This window comes from Coregonus lavaretus (assembly GCF_964263955.1).
Source record: "Coregonus lavaretus genome assembly, chromosome: 23".
In the NCBI taxonomy this organism is placed as follows: domain Eukaryota; kingdom Metazoa; phylum Chordata; class Actinopteri; order Salmoniformes; family Salmonidae; genus Coregonus; species Coregonus lavaretus.
The window spans coordinates 291,578-309,755 of NC_140010.1; the positions used below are offsets into that span (position 1 = coordinate 291,578).

Sequence of the window (18,178 nt, forward strand, 5' to 3'; positions counted from 1 at the left end):
TCAAATAGCCCTTACACAGCCTGGAGGTGTGTTTTGGGTCATTGTCCTGTTGAAAAACAAATGATAGTCCCACTAAGCACAAACCAGATGGGATGGCGTATCGCTGCAGAATGCTGTGGTAGCTATGCTGGTTAAGTGTGCCTTGAATTCTAAATAAATCACAGACAGTGTCACCAGCAAAGCAACCCCACACCATAACACCTCCTCCTCCATGCTTCACGGTGGGAACCACACATGCGGAGATCATCCGTTCACCTACTCTGCGTCTCACAAACACACGGCGGTTGGAACCAAAAATCTCAAATTTGGACTCATCAGACCAAAGGACAGATTTCCACCGGTCTAATGTCCATTGCTCGTATTTCTTGGCCCAAGTAAGTCTCTTCTTATTATTGGTGTCCTTTAGTAGTGGTTTCTTTGCAGCAATTCGACCATGAAGGCCTGATTCACTCAGTCTCCTCTGAACAGTTGATGTTGAGATGTGTCTGTTACTTGAACTCTGTGAAGCATTTATTTGGGATGCAATTTATGAGGCTTGTAACTCTCTAATGAACTTATCCTCTGCAGCAGAGGTAACTCTGGGTCTTCCTTTCCTGTGGCGGTCCTCATGAGAGCCAGTTTCATCATAGCGCTTGATGGTTTTTGCGACTGCACTTGAAGAAACTTTCAAAGTTCTTGAAATGTTCCGGATTGACTGACCTTCATGTCTTAAGTAATGATGGACTGTCATTTCTCTTTGCTTATTTGAGCTGTTCTTGCCATAATATGGACTTGGTCTTATACCAAATAGGGCTATCTTCTGTGTACCACCCCTACCTTGACACAACACATCTGATTGGCTCAAATGCATTAAGAAGGAAAGAAATTCCACAAATTAACTTTTAACAAGACACACCTGTAAATTCAAATGCATTCCAGGTGACTACCTCATGAAGCTGGTTGAGAGAATGCCAAGATTGTGCATAGCTGTAATCAAGGCAAAGGGAGGCTACTTTGAAGAATCTCAAATATAAAATAAAATGTGATTTGTTTAACACTTTTTTGGTTACTACATGATTCCATATCTGTTATTTCATAGTTTTGATATCTTCACTATTATTCTACAGTGTAGAAAATAGTACAAATTAAGAAAAACCCTGGAATGAGTAGGTGTGTCCAAACTTTTGACTGGTACTGTAGTTCAAAAGGCACTCGCACATTTGAGCTATCTTTGTTGCAGGTGAGGTTAACAAGAGAATAATATGATTTATTCTGTTTCAGCATGACAATGCCCCAGGGCACAGCGAGGTCCATACAGAAATGGTTTGTCAAGATCAGTGTGGAAGAACTTGACAGGCCTGCACAGATTACTGACCTCAACCCCATCGAACACCTTTGGGATGAATTGGATCACAACTACAACATCAGTGCCCGACCTCACTAATGCTCTTGTGGCTGAATGGAAGCAAGTCCCCGCAGCAATGTTCCAACATCTAGTGGAAAGCCTTCCCAGAAGAGTGGAGGCTGTTATAGCAGCAAAGAGGGGACCAACTCCATATCAATGCCCATGATTTTGGAATGAGATATTCGACGAGCAGGTGTCCACATACTTTTGGTCATGTAGTGTATGTAGTGGTGTTTTAGACTGGCTGGGATGCCAATACTGTCATGTATGTGTCAATGTCAGGGACAGATCAACATCTTTCTACTTGTTACCATAGCAATGTTGGTGCAGGTGCAAAACCCCTGGATGTGGTCTTCTAATACAGCACAAAGAAAACACATTGACAATATCCTCACATTGTCTTTATTGTGTCTGTGTGGAACTATGTGTTGACATTCAAAGCTTCCAGCATGCAGGTAAAGTACAGCATAGTTAGTAAGCATTACATTACACACAGTGTTGCTCAATCTGCTTCTGGAGATCCACTTTGTATATTGGACTTCACCACAGGAACCACGTGGAGTGACAACTAGTTGCATCCCAAATGGCTGCCTATTCCCTATATAGTGCACTACTTTTGAACAGAGCGTTTTGGGGCTCAAAAGTAGCATACTATAAATAAAGGGAATGAAGTGCAATTTGGATGCAGCTGGTGTAGGAACACAGTGGTTCCCCAGGTCCAGGACAGAGCCACGATAACACACATCCCTTACTGCCAATACCCTACACATCCCTTACTGTCAATATTCTACACATGTCAAACTGGTTCAAATTCTGCTTCAATAACTTCACTGATATACAACATGTTAATAGTAGAAACAGCATGATTCAATATATTCACCAATATTGACTGAAAGAAATGCATCATATTAATATGATAAAGAGTAGGAACAGAACTGGAGAGTTGAAGTAACGTAGTTCATAGTTCTGGTCCGTTAGTCTCTCAGATATAACTACTACACATATTAGTTAAGACAGTCAAAACAAACATGTCTGCTTTCTGTTCATACTATACGTTATATGTCAGGTTGTCTTTTTCCTGGAAACTATGATGGTACTGAACGATGAGGTTGGCAATAATTGTCACGGAATCAGCCGAGGCTGCCCCTCCTCCTTGCTCGGGCAGGCTTCGGCGTTCGTCGTCCCCGGAGTACTAGCAGCCACCGATCTATGTTTCGGTGTTTGTCTAGTTTGTCCTGATTGTTTACACCTGTTTCCCATTATGTTATATTGTATTCCCTTTATAAACCCCTGTCTCTCATTGGTTATTGTGTGTGATTGTTTTCCGTTAGGTCGGCAGTGCTGGTTATATGCGTTATTTGTTCCTCCCTGTTTGGAGGTTTGTTTTGTACTTTCTTTACTGTGTTAAGTAAAGTACGTTCTGCTAGTAGTTCGGTGTCCTGCGCTTGACTTTGTTTCCCGCATACACGTCACCTTGACAATAATAATTGTTAATAATTGTTCATGTTCTTAAAAACACCTCATTTTCAGACGTCACTGACTGACAACACAACGGGTAGAAACACCAAATATGTTCATTGTCTGAAAATGGTGCCGACAGAGAGGGCTACCTTGCTTCTAGCTCTTAGGAAACTTTGCAGTATTTTGTTTTTTTATGAAACACAAGCATTTTGCTACACCTGCAATAACATCTGCTAAACACATGTATGTGACCAATAAAATGTGATTTGATTTTGAAACAAATGTTATATGAACAGAAATGTAAATATAGTTTTTTAAAGAAACACATTATTTTCTGTATACTAAATCCTATAACTGTATGTTGAGCTGCATCAAACAGAAACACCAGCCTTTATACACTGAATACAAATAAGCTCACACTGTCAAATGACTGTTTAAATTATGTTACTATTTGAATTAGTATTTTAACAGAAGCTAACAAATATATTGATCGATCCATCTAAACTTACAGTTTACAATCCATAGCATAACATTACAGTAATATGAACCCACTGAACGTTGACAACATGACCATAGATCAGGGCTCTCCAACCCTGTTCCTGGAGAGATATCACCCTGTAGGTTTTAACTCCAACCCTGTTCCTGGAGAGATACCCTCCTGTAGGTTTTAACTCCAACCCTGTTCCTGGAGAGATACCCTCCGTTAGGTTTTTGCTCCAACCCCAGTTGTAACTAATCTGATTCAGTTTATCAACCAGCTAATTATTAGAATCAGGTGTGCTTGATTAGGGTTGAAGTGAAAACTTACAGGATGGTAGCTCTCCAGGAACAGGGTTGGAGTGAAAACTTACAGGCTGGTCATGGCTCACATCAACACCATTATCCCAGAAACCCTAGACCCACTCCAATTTGCATACCGCTCCAACAGATCCACAGATGATGCAATCTCTATTGCACTCCACACTGCCCTTTCCCACCTGGACAAGAGGAACACCTATGTGAGAATGCTATTCATTGACTACAGCTCAGCGTTCAACACCATAGTGCCCTCAAAGATCATCACTAAGCTAAAGATCCTGGGACTAAACACCTCCCTCTGCAACTGGATCCTGGACTTCCTGACGGGCCGCCCCCAGGTGGTAAGGGTAGGTAACAACACATCTGCCACACTGATCCTCAACACGGGGGCCCCTCAGGTGTGCGTGCTCAGTCCCCTCCTGTACTCCCTGTTCACCCATGACTGCATGGCCAGGCACGACTCCAACACCATCATTAAGTTTGCCAACGACACAACAGTGGTAGGCCTGATCACCGACAACGATGAGACAGCCTATAGGGAGGAGGTCAGAGACCTGGCCATGTGGTGCCAGGATAACAACCTCTCCCTCAACGTGACCAAGACAAAGGAGATGATTGTGGACTACAGGAAAAAAAAGAGGACTGAGCACGCCCCCATTCTCATCGACGGTGCTGTAGTGGAACAGGTTGAGAGCTTCAAGTTCCTTGGTGTCCACATCACCAACGAACTATCATGGTCCAAACACACCAAGACAGTCGTGAAGAGGGCACGACAAAGCCTATTCCCCCTCAGGAGACTGAAAAGATTTGGCATGGGTCCTCAGATCCTCAAAAAATTCTACAGCTGCACCATCGAGAGCATCCTGACTGGTTGCGTCACCGCCTGGTATGGCAACTGCTTGGCCTCCGACCGCAAGGCACTACAGAGGGTAGTGCGTACGGCCCAATACATCACTGGGGCCAAGCTTCCTGCCATCCAGGACCTCTATACCAGGTGGTGTCAGAGGAAGGCCCTCAAAATTGTCAAAGACTCCAGCCACCCTAGTCATAGACTGTTCTCTCTGCTACCGCATGGCAAGCGGTACCGGAGTGCCAAGTCTAGGTCCAAAAGACTTCTCAACAGCTTCTACCCCCAAGCCATAAGTCTCCTGAACAGCTAATCATGGCTACCCGGACTATTTGCACTGCCCACCCACCCCATATTTTTACGCTGCTGCTACTCTGTTAATTATTTATGCATAGTCACTTTAACTCTACCCACATGTACATATTACTTCAACTACCTCAACTAGCCGGTGCCCCCGCACATTGACTCTGCACCGGTACCCCCCTGTATATATATAGCCTCCCTACTGTTATTTTATTTTACTTCTGCTCTTTTTTCTCAACACTTTTTTGTTGTTGTTTTATTTTACTTTTTTATTAAAAATAAATGCACTGTTGGTTAAGGGCTGTAAGTAAGCATTTCACTGTAATGTCTGCACCTGTTGTATTCGGCACATGTGCCCAATAAAATTTGATTTGATTTGATTTGAGTACGGTAGCTCTCCAGGAACAGGGTTGGAGTTAAAACCTACAGGAGGGTATCTCTCCAGGAACAGGGTTGGAGTTAAAACCTACAGGAGGGTAGCTCTCCAGGAACAGGGTTGGAGTTAAAACCTACAGGAGGGTATCTCTCCAGGAACAGGGTTGGAGTTAAAACCTACAGGAGGGTATCTCTCCAGGAACAGGGTTGGAGTTAAAACCTACAGGAGGGTATCTCTCCAGGAACAGGGTTGGAGTTAAAACCTACAGGAGGGTATCTCTCCAGGAACAGGGTTGGAGTTAAAACCTACAGGAGGGTATCTCTCCAGGAACAGGGTTGGAGTTAAAACCTACAGGAGGGTATCTCTCCAGGAACAGAGTTGGAGAGCCCTGGTCTAGATACACTGGATGGTTCCACATTGACCTTGAAATAATGAATGATCCTTAGGGACTACAGTATTTCAACTGGTCAAGCGGTCAAACGCTGTGCTTCAACATTTTAAAACGTTTTTTTTAAACTCAATGTGGTGTTAGTGACATCACTTCATAAAGCTGGAGAGATTATTATCTTGGTTGAAGTGGAGTAGTGTCTTTCAGAACCCTTCAGATTTAAAGACTAGTAAAGGAGCAGAAGACTGGTCTATACAAATTGACTAGTACAAAACTAATGGTTGACTTTGTGTCGCTTTTCACTCTGTACTAGCAGGAAGGGAACTAATGTTTAGTCTCAGTTAATAGAGGTGACCTACTCAGATGGCTGTAGAAAATGAGCAGGTTTTCCAGAGATCCCGGTTGGAAGATTCCCGGAATCAGGAGGAAATAAGCAAGAAATCTGAAATCTTCCAACCACCCTATCATTAGATCAGATCAGAATACTCTTTATGACTAGATCAGAAGGATGTACTGCTGTCCCTCAGATAGAAGAGGTGACCTGGGTCTCTTTATGACTAGATCAGAAGGATGTACTGCTGTCCCTCAGATAGAAGAGGTGACCTGGGTCTCTTTAGGACTAGATCAGAAGGATGTACTGCTGTCCCTCAGATAGAAGAGGTGACCTGGGTCTCTTTATGACTAGATCAGAAGGATGTACTGCTGTCCCTCAGATAGAAGAGGTGACCTGGGTCTCTTTAGGACTAGATCAGAAGGATGTACTGCTGTCCCTCAGATAGAAGAGGTGACCTGGGTCTCTTTATGACTAGATCAGAAGGATGTACTGCTGTCCCTCAGATAGAAGAGGTGACCTGGGTCTCTTTAGGACTAGATCAGAAGGATGTACTGCTGTCCCTCAGATAGAAGAGGTGACCTGGGTCTCTTTAGGACTAGATCAGAAGGATGTACTGCTGTCCCTCAGATAGAAGAGGTGACCTGGGTCTCTTTAGGACTAGATCAGAAGGATGTACTGCTGTCCCTCAGATAGAAGAGGTGACCTGGGTCTCTTTATGACTAGATCAGAAGGATGTACTGCTGTCCCTCAGATAGAAGAGGTGACCTGGGTCTCTTTAGGACTAGATCAGAAGGATGTACTGCTGTCCCTCAGATAGAAGAGGTGACCTGGGTCTCTTTAGGACTAGATCAGAAGGATGTACTGCTGTCCCTCAGATAGAAGAGGTGACCTGGGTCTCTTTAGGACTGGGTCAGGTTAAGATAGAGGTGGTGAGGTGAAGATGTACTGCTCTAGAAGAACACATCAGAAGACTGTGCTGTAATACTCTCCCGGAGATAGACAATGTGATCTGTGTCAACCCGTTAGAGTCCTCTCTGCTGTAGGAGTTAAGGGAGGACTGTTCCAGCTCCACCGCTAGTCATACCAGCCTCCCCCTCCCTCTGTCCCTCCTGCCCTCTCCCCCGGGCCGTTGGTGGACAGGTGTAGCTCTTCACTCGACTCCCCCCCTGGCTGTTGCCCCCGACCCCCCTCCCCCCCTGGCTGTTACCCCTGACCCCCCTCCCCCCCTGGCTGTTACCCCCTCCCCCCCTCCCCCCCGGGCAGCAATAGTCCCTGAAGCAGCGTTTGAAGTTCTCATCCAGGAAGGCGTAGAGAATGGGGTTGAGGCTGCTGTTGGTGTAACCCAGGGCAACGCAGAAGAAGTAGGCCGCCATGACGGGCGTGGTCTCGAGAACGTCACCGGAGGGCGCCAGCGCCTTAACCAGGATAAAGATGTGGATAGGCGTCCAGCAGACTACGAACACTGCTACCACCACCAAAACCAGCCGGGTGATCCGCCGCAGGTTCCGGTCCTTCTCCCGGGAGCCAGAGAGCAGTCGCACGCTCTTCAGACGCAGCACCATTAGGGTATAACACACACTGACGATGAGGAGGGGTGCCACGAAGCCGAAGATGAACACGCAGACCTTCATCACTCTGTCCCAGTAGATATAGGGGTCAGGGAACTGGAGGGCACACTCTGTAGTACCTAGAGATAGACAGTAATATTAACATTAACCCTAACTAAACCTAACTAACCCTAACTAACCTTAACTAACCCTAACTAACCCTAACTAACCCTAACTAACCTTAACTAACCCTAACTAACCTTAACTAACCCTAACTAACCTTAACTAACCCTAACTAACCCTAACTAACCTTAACTAACCCTAACTAACCTTAACTAACCCTAACTAACCCTAACTAACCCTAACTGACCCTAACCAACCTCAACTAACCCTAACTAACCCTAACTAACCTTAACTAACCTTAACTAACCATAACTAACCATAACTAACCTTAACTAACCCTAACTAACCCTAACTAACCTTAACCAACCTTGACTAACCTTAACCCTCCCGTTGTCCTTGGGTCAAAATGACCCGCCACTGTGTTGAACCAACTTTATTTAATTTTTATATTTTTTGGATCATTTGTGAGAAGGAGGCAGTGATACTTTCTTTAAAGTCTCACTGCCTCCTTCTCACAAATGATCCCCAAAATATAAAAATTAAATAAAGTTGGTTCAACACAGTGGCGGGTCATTTTGACCCTAGGACAACGGGAGGGTTAACTAACCCTAACTAACCTTAACTAACCCTAACTAACCTTAAATAACCCTAACTAACCTTAACTAACCATAACTAACCTTAACTAACCCTAACTAACCTTAACTAACCCTAACTAACCTTAACTAACCATAACTAACCCTAACTAACCCTAACCAACCTCAACTAACCCTAACTAACCCTAACTAACCCTAACTAACCTTAACTAACCCTAACTAACCTTAACTAACCCTAACTAACCTTAACTAACCCTAAATAACACAAACTAACCCTAAATCTAACTTCTGTATCAGTTAGACAGTGGTCTGATGTATAGACAGTGGTCTGATGTATAGACAGTGGTCTGATGTATAGACAGTGGTCTAGTGTATAGACAGTGGTCTGATGTATAGACAGTGGTCTGATGTATAGACAGTGGTCTGATGTATAGACAGTGGTCTGATGTATCAGTTAGACATTGGTCTGATGTATAGACAGTGGTCTGATGTAGAAAGATAGGTCTGGTGTATAGACAGTCGTCTGGTGTATACAATGTGGTCTGATGTATAGACAGTGTTCTGATGTATAGACAGTGGTCTGATGTTTCAGTTAGACAGTGGTATGATGTATAGACAGTGGTCTGATTTATAGACAGTGGTCTAATGTTTCAGTTAGACAGTGGTCTGATTTATAGACAGTGGTCTGATGTTTCAGTTAGACAGTGGTCTGATTTATAGACAGTAGTCTGATGTTTCAGTTAGACAGTGGTCTGATGTATAGACAGTGGTCTGATGTATAGACAGTGGTCTGATGTAGAAAGATAGGTCTGGTGTATAGACAGTGGTCTGGTGTATACAAAGTGGTCTGATGTATAGACAGTGTTCTGACGTATAGACATTGGTCTGATGTATAGACAGTGGTCTGATTTATAGACAGTGGTCTGATGTTTCAGTTAGACAGTGGTCTGATTTATAGACAGTGGTCCGATGAATCAGTTAGACAGTGGTCTGATGTATAAACAGTGGTCTGATGTATAGACAGTGGTCTGATGTATCAGTTAGACAGTGGTCTGATGTATAGACAGTGGTCTGATGTATCAGTTAGACAGTGTTCTGATGTATAGACAGTGGTCTGATGTATAGACAGTGGTCTGATTTATAGACAGTGGTCTGATTTATAGACAGTGGTCTGATGTATCAGTTAGACAGTGGTCTGATGTATAGACAGTGGTCTGATGTATAGACAGTGTTCTGATGTATAGACAGTGGTCTGATGTATAGACAGTGGTCTGATTTATAGACAGTGGTCTAATGTATGGACAGTGGTTTGATGTATCAGATAGTGGTATGGACAGTGGTCCTCTGTAGCTCAATTGGTAGAGCATGGCGCTTGTAATGCCAGGGTAGTGGGTTCGGTCCCCGGGACCACCCATACGTAAAAATGTATGCACACATGACTGTAAGTCGCTTTGGATAAAAGCGTCTGCTAAATGGCATATTATTATTATTATTATTATTATTATTATCAGACTGACAGCAGTCTCATGTATAGACAGTGGTCTGATGAATCAGTTAGACAATGGTATGATGTATAGACAGTGGTCTGATTTATAGACAGTGGTCTGATTAATCAATTAGACAATGGTCTGATGTATAGACAGTGGTCTATTTATAGACAGTGGTCTGATGTTTCAGTTAGACAGTGGTCTGATTTATAGACAGTGGTATGATGAATCAGTTAGACAGTGGTCTGATGTATAGACAGTGGTCTGATGTATCAGTTAGACAGTGGTCTGATATATCAGTTAGACAGTGGTCTGTTGTATAGACAGTGGTCTGATGAATCAGTTAGACCGTGGTCTGATGTATAGACAGTGGTCTGATGTATAGACAGTGGTCTGATGTATAGACAGTGGTCTGATGCATCAGTTAGACAGTGGTCTGATGTATAGACAGTGGTCTGATGTAGAAAGATAGGTCTGGTGTATAGACAGTCGTCTGGTGTATACAAAGTGGTCTGATGTATAGACAATGTTCTGACGTATAGACATTGGTATGATGTATAGACAGTGGTCTGATTTATAGACAGTGGTCTGATGTATAGACATTGGTCTGATGAATCAATTAGACAATGGTCTGATGTATAGACAGTGGTCTGATTTATAGACAGTGGTCTGATGTTTCAGTTAGACAGTGGTCTGATTTATAGACAGTGGTCTGATGAATCAGTTAGACAGTGGTCTGATGTATAGACAGTGGTCTAATGTATAGACAGTGGTCTGATTTATAGACAGTGGTCTGATGTTTCAGTTAGACAGTGGTCTGATGTATAGACTGTGGTCTGATGTATCAGTTAGACAGTGGTCTGATGTATAGACAGTGGTCTGATGTATAAATAGTGGTCTGATGTATAGACAGTGGTCTGATGTATAGACAGTGGTCTGATGTATAGACAGTGGTCTGATTTATAGACAGTGGTCTGATGTATAGACAGTGGTCTGATGTATAGACAGTGGTCTGATGTATCAGTTAGACAGTGTTCTGATGTATAGACAGTGGTCTGATTTATAGACAGTGGTCTAATGTATGGACAGTGGTTTGATGTATCAGATAGTGGTATGGACAGTGGTCCTCTGTAGCTCAATTGGTAGAGCATGGCGCTTGTAATGCCAGGGTAGTGGGTTCGGTCCCCGGGACCACCCATACGTAAAAATGTATGCACACATGACTGTAAGTCGCTTTGGATAAAAGCGTCTGCTAAATGGCATATTATTATTATTATTATTATTATCAGACTGACAGCAGTCTCATGTATAGACAGTGGTCTGATGAATCAGTTAGACAATGGTATGATGTATAGACAGTGGTCTGATTTATAGACAGTGGTCTGATTAATCAATTAGACAATGGTCTGATGTATAGACAGTGGTCTATTTATAGACAGTGGTCTGATGTTTCAGTTAGACAGTGGTCTGATTTATAGACAGTGGTCTGATGAATCAGTTAGACAGTGGTCTGATGTATAGACAGTGGTCTGATGTATCAGTTAGACAGTGGTCTGATATATCAGTTAGACAGTGGTCTGTTGTATAGACAGTGGTCTGATGAATCAGTTAGACCGTGGTCTGATGTATAGACAGTGGTCTGATGTATAGACAGTGGTCTGATGTATAGACAGTGGTCTGATGCATCAGTTAGACAGTGGTCTGATGTATAGACAGTGGTCTGATGTAGAAAGATAGGTCTGGTGTATAGACAGTCGTCTGGTGTATACAAAGTGGTCTGATGTATAGACAATGTTCTGACGTATAGACATTGGTATGATGTATAGACAGTGGTCTGATTTATAGACAGTGGTCTGATGTATAGACATTGGTCTGATGAATCAATTAGACAATGGTCTGATGTATAGACAGTGGTCTGATTTATAGACAGTGGTCTGATGTTTCAGTTAGACAGTGGTCTGATTTATAGACAGTGGTCTGATGAATCAGTTAGACAGTGGTCTGATGTATAGACAGTGGTCTAATGTATAGACAGTGGTCTGATTTATAGACAGTGGTCTGATGTTTCAGTTAGACAGTGGTCTGATGTATAGACAGTGGTCTGATGTATCAGTTAGACAGTGGTCTGATGTATAGACAGTGGTCTGATGTATAAATAGTGGTCTGATGTATAGACAGTGGTCTGATGAATCAGTTAGACAGTGGTGTGATGTATAGACAGTGGTCTTGTGTACAGACAGTGGTCTGATGTATAGACAATGGTAGGGTGATGTAATTGCTGGAGGTAAACATCACAGCGCAGGGATTTATTATCGGTAAATGCCACAGTGGAATGAGACTGTATGCTAAAGTCAACACTTCCAGTATGCTGAAGTCAACACAGTATGACCGAGACTGTATGCTGAAGACAATTCCGGGTTAGGGTATCTGCTGGCGTCGTGCTCGATTGCCGCTTCACCCTGGTACCTGTTTAGTAACAGTGTTTACTCGTCTGTTTTTCATTGAGTGATTGTTTTGTCCACTTTTTAGCCTACTGGGGTTTTTATGACTTTTACAACCTAGTTGGCTGCTAGACTACCTCTGAGTCTGGACTTTGCTGCTGTGATCACCTCCACCTGCCTGGATTCTTCCTCTGATCACTGTTCTCCTGGTTCCCTGACCCACCTCTGGATAATTGATCTATTTTGGATTTTGGACTCTGTGTCAGATGGGTTTTGACTGTGAGTTCTAGTGCTAGCTGGTGAAGGTTGTGTTTCAGATGGGTTCTGACTGTGGATTTTAGTGCTAGTTGGTGAAGGTTGTGTTTGAGATGGGTTCTGACTGTGGTTTCTAGTGCTAGCTGGTGAAGATTGTGTTTCAGATGGGTTTTGACTGTGGGTTCTAGTGCTAGCTGATGAAGGTTGTGTTTCAGATGGGTTCTGACTGTGGGGTTCTAGTGCTAGCAGGTGAAGGTTGTGTTTCAGATGGGTTTTGACTGTGGGTTCTAGTGCTAGCTGGTGAAGGTAGTGTTTCAGATGGGTTTTGACTGTGGGTTCTAGTGCTAGCTGTTGAAGGTTGTGTTTCAGATGGGTTTTGACTGTGGATTCTAGTGCTAGCTGGTGAAGTTTGTGTTTCAGATGGGTTTTGACTGTGGATGCTAGTGCTAGCTGGTGAAGGTTGTGTTTCAGATGGGTTTTGACTGTGGATTCTAGTGCTAGTTGGTGAAAGTTGTGTTTCAGATGGGTTTTGACTGTGGGTTCTAGTGCTAGCTGGTGAAGGTTGTGTTTCAGATGGGTTCTGACTGTGGGTTCTAGTGCTAGCAGGTGAAGGTTGTGTTTCAGATGGGTTTTGACTGTGGGTTCTAGTGCTAGCTGGTGAAGGTAGTGTTTCAGATGGGTTTTGACTGTGGGTTATAGTGCTAGCTGTTGAAGGTTGTGTTTCAGATGGGTTTTGACTGTGGGTTCTAGTGCTAGCTGGTGAAGGTTGTGTTTCAGATGGGTTCTGACTGTGGGTTCTAGTGCTAGCAGGTGAAGGTTGTGTTTCAGATGGGTTTTGACTGTGGGTTCTAGTGCTAGCTGGTGAAGGTAGTGTTTCAGATGGGTTTTGACTGTGGGTTATAGTGCTAGCTGTTGAAGGTTGTGTTTCAGATGGGTTTTGACTGTGGATTCTAGTGCTAGCTGGTGAAGTTTGTGTTTCAGATGGGTTTTGACTGTGGATGCTAGTGCTAGCTGGTGAAGGTTGTGTTTCAGATGGGTTTTGACTGTGGATTCTAGTGCTAGTTGGTGACAGTTGTGTTTCAGATGGGTTTTGACTGTGGGTTCTAGTGCTAGCTGGTGAAGGTTGTGTTTCAGATGGGTTCTGACTGTGGGTTCTAGTGCTAGCTGGTGAAGTTTGTGTTTCAGATGGGTTTTGACTGTGAGATCTAGTGCTAGCTGGTGAAGGTTGTGTTTCAGATTGGTTTTGACTGTGGGTTCTAGTGCTAGCTGGTGAAGGTTGTGTTTCAGATGGGTTTTGACTGTGGGATCTAGTGCTAGCTGGTGAAAGTTGTGTTTCAGATGGGTTTTGACTGTGGGTTCTAGTGCTAGCTGGTGAAGGTTGTGTTTCAGATGGGTTTTGACTGTGGGTTCTAGTGCTAGCTGGTGAAGGTTGTGTTTCAGATGGGTATTGACTGTGGGTTCTAGTGCTAGCTGGTGAAGGTTGTGTTTCAGATGGATCTGACTGTGGATTCTAGTGCTAGCTGGTGAAGGTTGTGTTTCAGATGGGTTCTGACTGTGGGTTCTAGTGCTAGCTGGTGAAGGTTGTGTTTCAGATGGGTTTTGACTGTGGGTTCTAGTGCTAACTGGTGAAGGTTGTGTTTCAGATGGGTTTTGACTGTGGGTTCTAGTGCTAGCTGGTGAAGGTTGTGTTTCAGATGGGTTTTGACTGTGAATTCTAGTGTTAGCTGGTGAAGGTTGTGTTTCAGATGGGTTTTGACTGTGGGTTCTAGGGGCTAGCTGGTGAAGGTTGTGTTTCAGATGGGTTCTGACTGTGGATTCTAGTGCTAGCTGGTGAAGGTTGTGTTTCAGATGGGTTCTGACTGTGGGTTCTAGTGCTAGCTGGTGAAGGTTGTATTTCAGATGGGTTCTGACTGTGGATTCTAGTGCTAGCTGGTGAAGATTGTGTTTCAGATGGGTTCTGACTGTGGATTCTAGTGCTAGCTGGTGAAGGTTGTGTTTCAGATGGGTTCTGACTGTGGGTTTTAGTGCTAGCTGGTGAAGGTTGTGTTTCAGATGGGTTCTGACTGTGGATTCTAGTGCTAGCTGGTGAAGGTTGTGTTTCAGATGGGTTCTGACTGTGGGTTCTAGTGCTAGCTGGTGAAGGTTGTGTTTCAGATGGGTTCTGACTGTGGGCTCTAGTGCTAGCTGGTTTAGAGTAGTCTAGTTGGGTTCTGGCTTGCTGCTTTACAGACGGTGGGGGTTTCTGTTTGGATTTATCTGACGTTTTGTTGGATCTAAATCACTGTTATGTACCTGCCCACTGGTTATGTACCTGCCCACTGGCTCCTCTCTGTTCCTCCTGTTATGTACCTGCCCACTGGCTCCTCTCTGTTCCTCCTGTTATGTACCTGCCCACTGGCTCCTCTCTGTTCCTCCTGTTATGTACCTGCCCACTGGTTATGTACCTGCCCACTGGTTATGTACCTGCCCACTGGCTCCTCTCTGCTCCTCCTGTTATGTACCTGCCCACTGGTTATGTACCTGCCCACTGGCTCCTCTCTGCTCCTCCTGTTATGTACCTGCCCACTGGTTATGTACCTGCCCACTGGCTCCTCTCTGTTCCTCCTGTTATGTACCTGCCCACTGGCTCCTCTCTGCTCCTCCTGTTATGTACCTGCCCACTGGTTATGTACCTGCCCACTGGTTATGTACCTGCCCACTGGCTCCTCTCTGCTCCTCCTGTTATGTACCTGCCCACTGGCTCCTCTCTGTTCGTCCTGTTATGTACCTGCCCACTGGCTCCTCTCTGCTCCTCCTGTTATGTACCTGCCCACTGGCTCCTCTCTGTTCCTCCTGTTATGTACCTGCCCACTGGCTCCTCTCTGCTCCTCCTGTTATGTACCTGCCCACTGGCTCCTCTCTGTTCCTCCTGTTATGTACCTGCCCACTGGCTCCTCTCTGCTCCTCCTGTTATGTACCTGCCCACTGGCTCCTCTCTGTTCCTCCTGTTATGTACCTGCCCACTGGTTATGTACCTGCCCACTGGCTCCTCTCTGTTCCTCCTGTTATGTACCTGCCCACTGGCTCCTCTCTGCTCCTCCTGTTATGTACCTGCCCACTGGCTCCTCTCTGCTCCTCCTGTTATGTACCTGCCCACTGGCTCCTCTCTGTTCCTCCTGTTATGTACCTGCCCACTGGCTCCTCTCTGTTCCTCCTGTTATGTACCTGCCCACTGGCTCCTTTCTGTTCGTCATGTACCTGCCCACTGGCTCCTCTCTGTTCCTCCTGTTATGTACCTGCCCACTGGCTCCTCTCTGTTCGTCATGTTTGTGCGCTGTCCTGAATTACTGTGATTTATCTCTCCCTGTTTTTTCCAGACTAAAAACTCCCTTGATCTTAATCTCCTGAATAATAACTCTGGGCTCTCCTCTGATGTCCTTATTCCTGCCGGCTCATCATGCATCCTACATAGACACCGCTACCTGCATTGTGGGGCTCATCATCCATCCTACATAGACACCACTACCTGCATTGTGGGGCTCATCATGCATCCTACATAAGACACCACTACCTGCATCGTGGGGCTCATCATGCATCCTACATAAGACACCGCTACCTGCATCATGGGGCTCATCATGCATCCTACATAAGACACCGCTACCTGCATCATGGGGCTCATCATGCATCCTACATAAGACACCGCTACCTGCATCATGGGGCTCATCATGCATCCTACATAAGACACCACTACCTGCATCGTGGGGCTCATCATGCATCCTACATAGACACCGCTACCTGCATCATGGGGCTCATCATGCATCCTACATAGACACCGCTACCTGCATCATGGGGCTCATCATGCATCCTACATAGACACCGCTACCTGCATCGTGGGGCTCATCATGTATCCTACATAAGACACCGCTACCTGCATCGTGGCTCACGTTGGAACTGGTCTGTCAACTATACTACTGGTAGCAACATTAACTCTCTCTGGTCTCACTCGTATCCTGCTCCCAATCCGTCGCCTCATACTGCCTGCCCCCTCTTCATCCTACCACTATCCATAAACCCCAAGATGGCATAGCAGTGCGGTCGTGTACTCTGTGTGTGTCCGTGTAAATAGTGTGTTTTTGTATATTTTTTTTATATTCCGTACATATTTCCCTATCACACTTTTCATCCTTCTACTAAATATACTTTCCTGCAACCCGCCTCACTCAATGTGGAACGGATTCTATTATTGACTTACCTTTTATCTAGAATCTCCAGTTGAAACTAGCTAGCCAGCTAACTAGCTACTTGCTATTAGCCACCGTTAGCGGTTTACACCCAGAACATCGGATTATCTGCCAGAATAACTGAATCACTGGACATTAACACCGGATCGCAACTAGCTAGCCGCAACCGAATGGATGTTGCTGTTGGCTAATCACCACTGCCCCCGAAGCAAGCACCAGTTAGCTTTGAGCTAGCCTCAAACCAGGCCCATATCCCGGCTACCTACCTCTCTGTCTACCGGACGGGATTAGCCAGCTAACTAGCTACTTGCTATTAGCCACCGTTAGCGGTTTTTCACCATTGTCCGTGGCCTGCACTACCTACCAGCCAGCTCTAGCCTGGACTATTATTCGGCCAGTCTGCACTGTCTGCACAGCGTGTTATCGACCCAGAACATATCGGTTTTTCTGCCGGAATCACTGAATCACTGGACCTTTAACACTGGATAATCGCAACTAGCTAGCTGCAACCGAATGAACGTTGTTGTTGGCTAATCAGCCTTGAGCTAGCCTTGACTCAGGCCCATCTCCCGGCTATCTACCTCTCTGTCAACCGGACGGGACCTCCTAGAGTCGACACAGAGCCTCGCCGATCCATTACGACTGGTCTGCCGACGTAATCATCTGTGGTTTCAACAGGCTTCCCGTTGCGACGACCTCAAAGATCCATCTGCTAGCCCCGGCCCGCTAGCACACGCAAACAACAGCCATGCTTCCTGCTAGCCTGTGCTGTAGCACCAATTCGAACTGCTCTCGGACTCACATATTGCTGTTCACTGGACCTTATGATCACTCAGCTGCACAGATGATGCCTGCTGGACTGTTCCTTTACACGGTATCCTGTCCTGTTTATCTGTTTAGCCTCAGCCCAAACTTTCATCGCCATTACCAGTTGTTGTCTTAGCTCTCTCGAATAACACCTGTGATTGCTTTATGCCTCTCTCCCATGTAAATATGCCTTGCCTATTGCTATTCCAGTTAGTTCTTATTATACAATTTCACTGTAAAGCGGTAGGTAGAGGATGCCTGGTTGTTCTTTAAAAGTGCTTTCCTCTCAATCTAAAATAAAATTCAGAACTAAGAACAGATATAGCCCCTGGTTCTCCTCAGACTTGACTGCCCATGACCAGCACAAAAACATCCTGTGGCGTACTGCATTAGCATCGAATAGCCCCCGCGATATGCAACTTTTCAGGGAAGTTAGGAACCAATATACACAAGCAGTTAGGAAAACAAATGCTAGCTTTTTCAAACAGAAATGTGCATCCTGTAGCACTAACTCCAAAAGTTTTGGGACACTGTAAAGTCCATGGAGAATAAGAGCACTTCCTCCCAGCTGCCCACTGCACTGAGGCTATGAAACACTATCACCACAATAATCTACAATAAGCGAGAATTTCAACAAGCATTTTGCTACGGCTGGTCATGCTTTCCACCTGGCTACCACTACCCCGGTCACCAGCTCTGCACTCTCCGCTGCAACTTGCCCCCCCCCCCCCCCGCTTCTCCTTCACACAAATTCAGACAGCTGATGTTCTGAGAGAGCTGCAAAATCTGGACCCCTACAAATCATCTGGCCTAG

General features: G+C 45.0%; 1 protein-coding gene across 1 annotated transcript in view; it reads right to left on the reverse strand.

The window, feature by feature from the left end:
• Positions 1-6,937: 6,937 nt before the first annotated feature.
• Positions 6,938-18,178, reverse strand: part of LOC311098817 (delta-type opioid receptor-like) — a gene marked incomplete at both ends in the record, with an annotated part of 55,846 nt that continues 44,605 nt past the window's right edge. The window contains one exon of the mRNA XM_084139387.1: positions 6,938-7,578. Within this exon, the coding sequence (XP_083995513.1) occupies positions 6,938-7,578 (641 nt within the window). The remainder of the gene's footprint in view (positions 7,579-18,178) is intronic.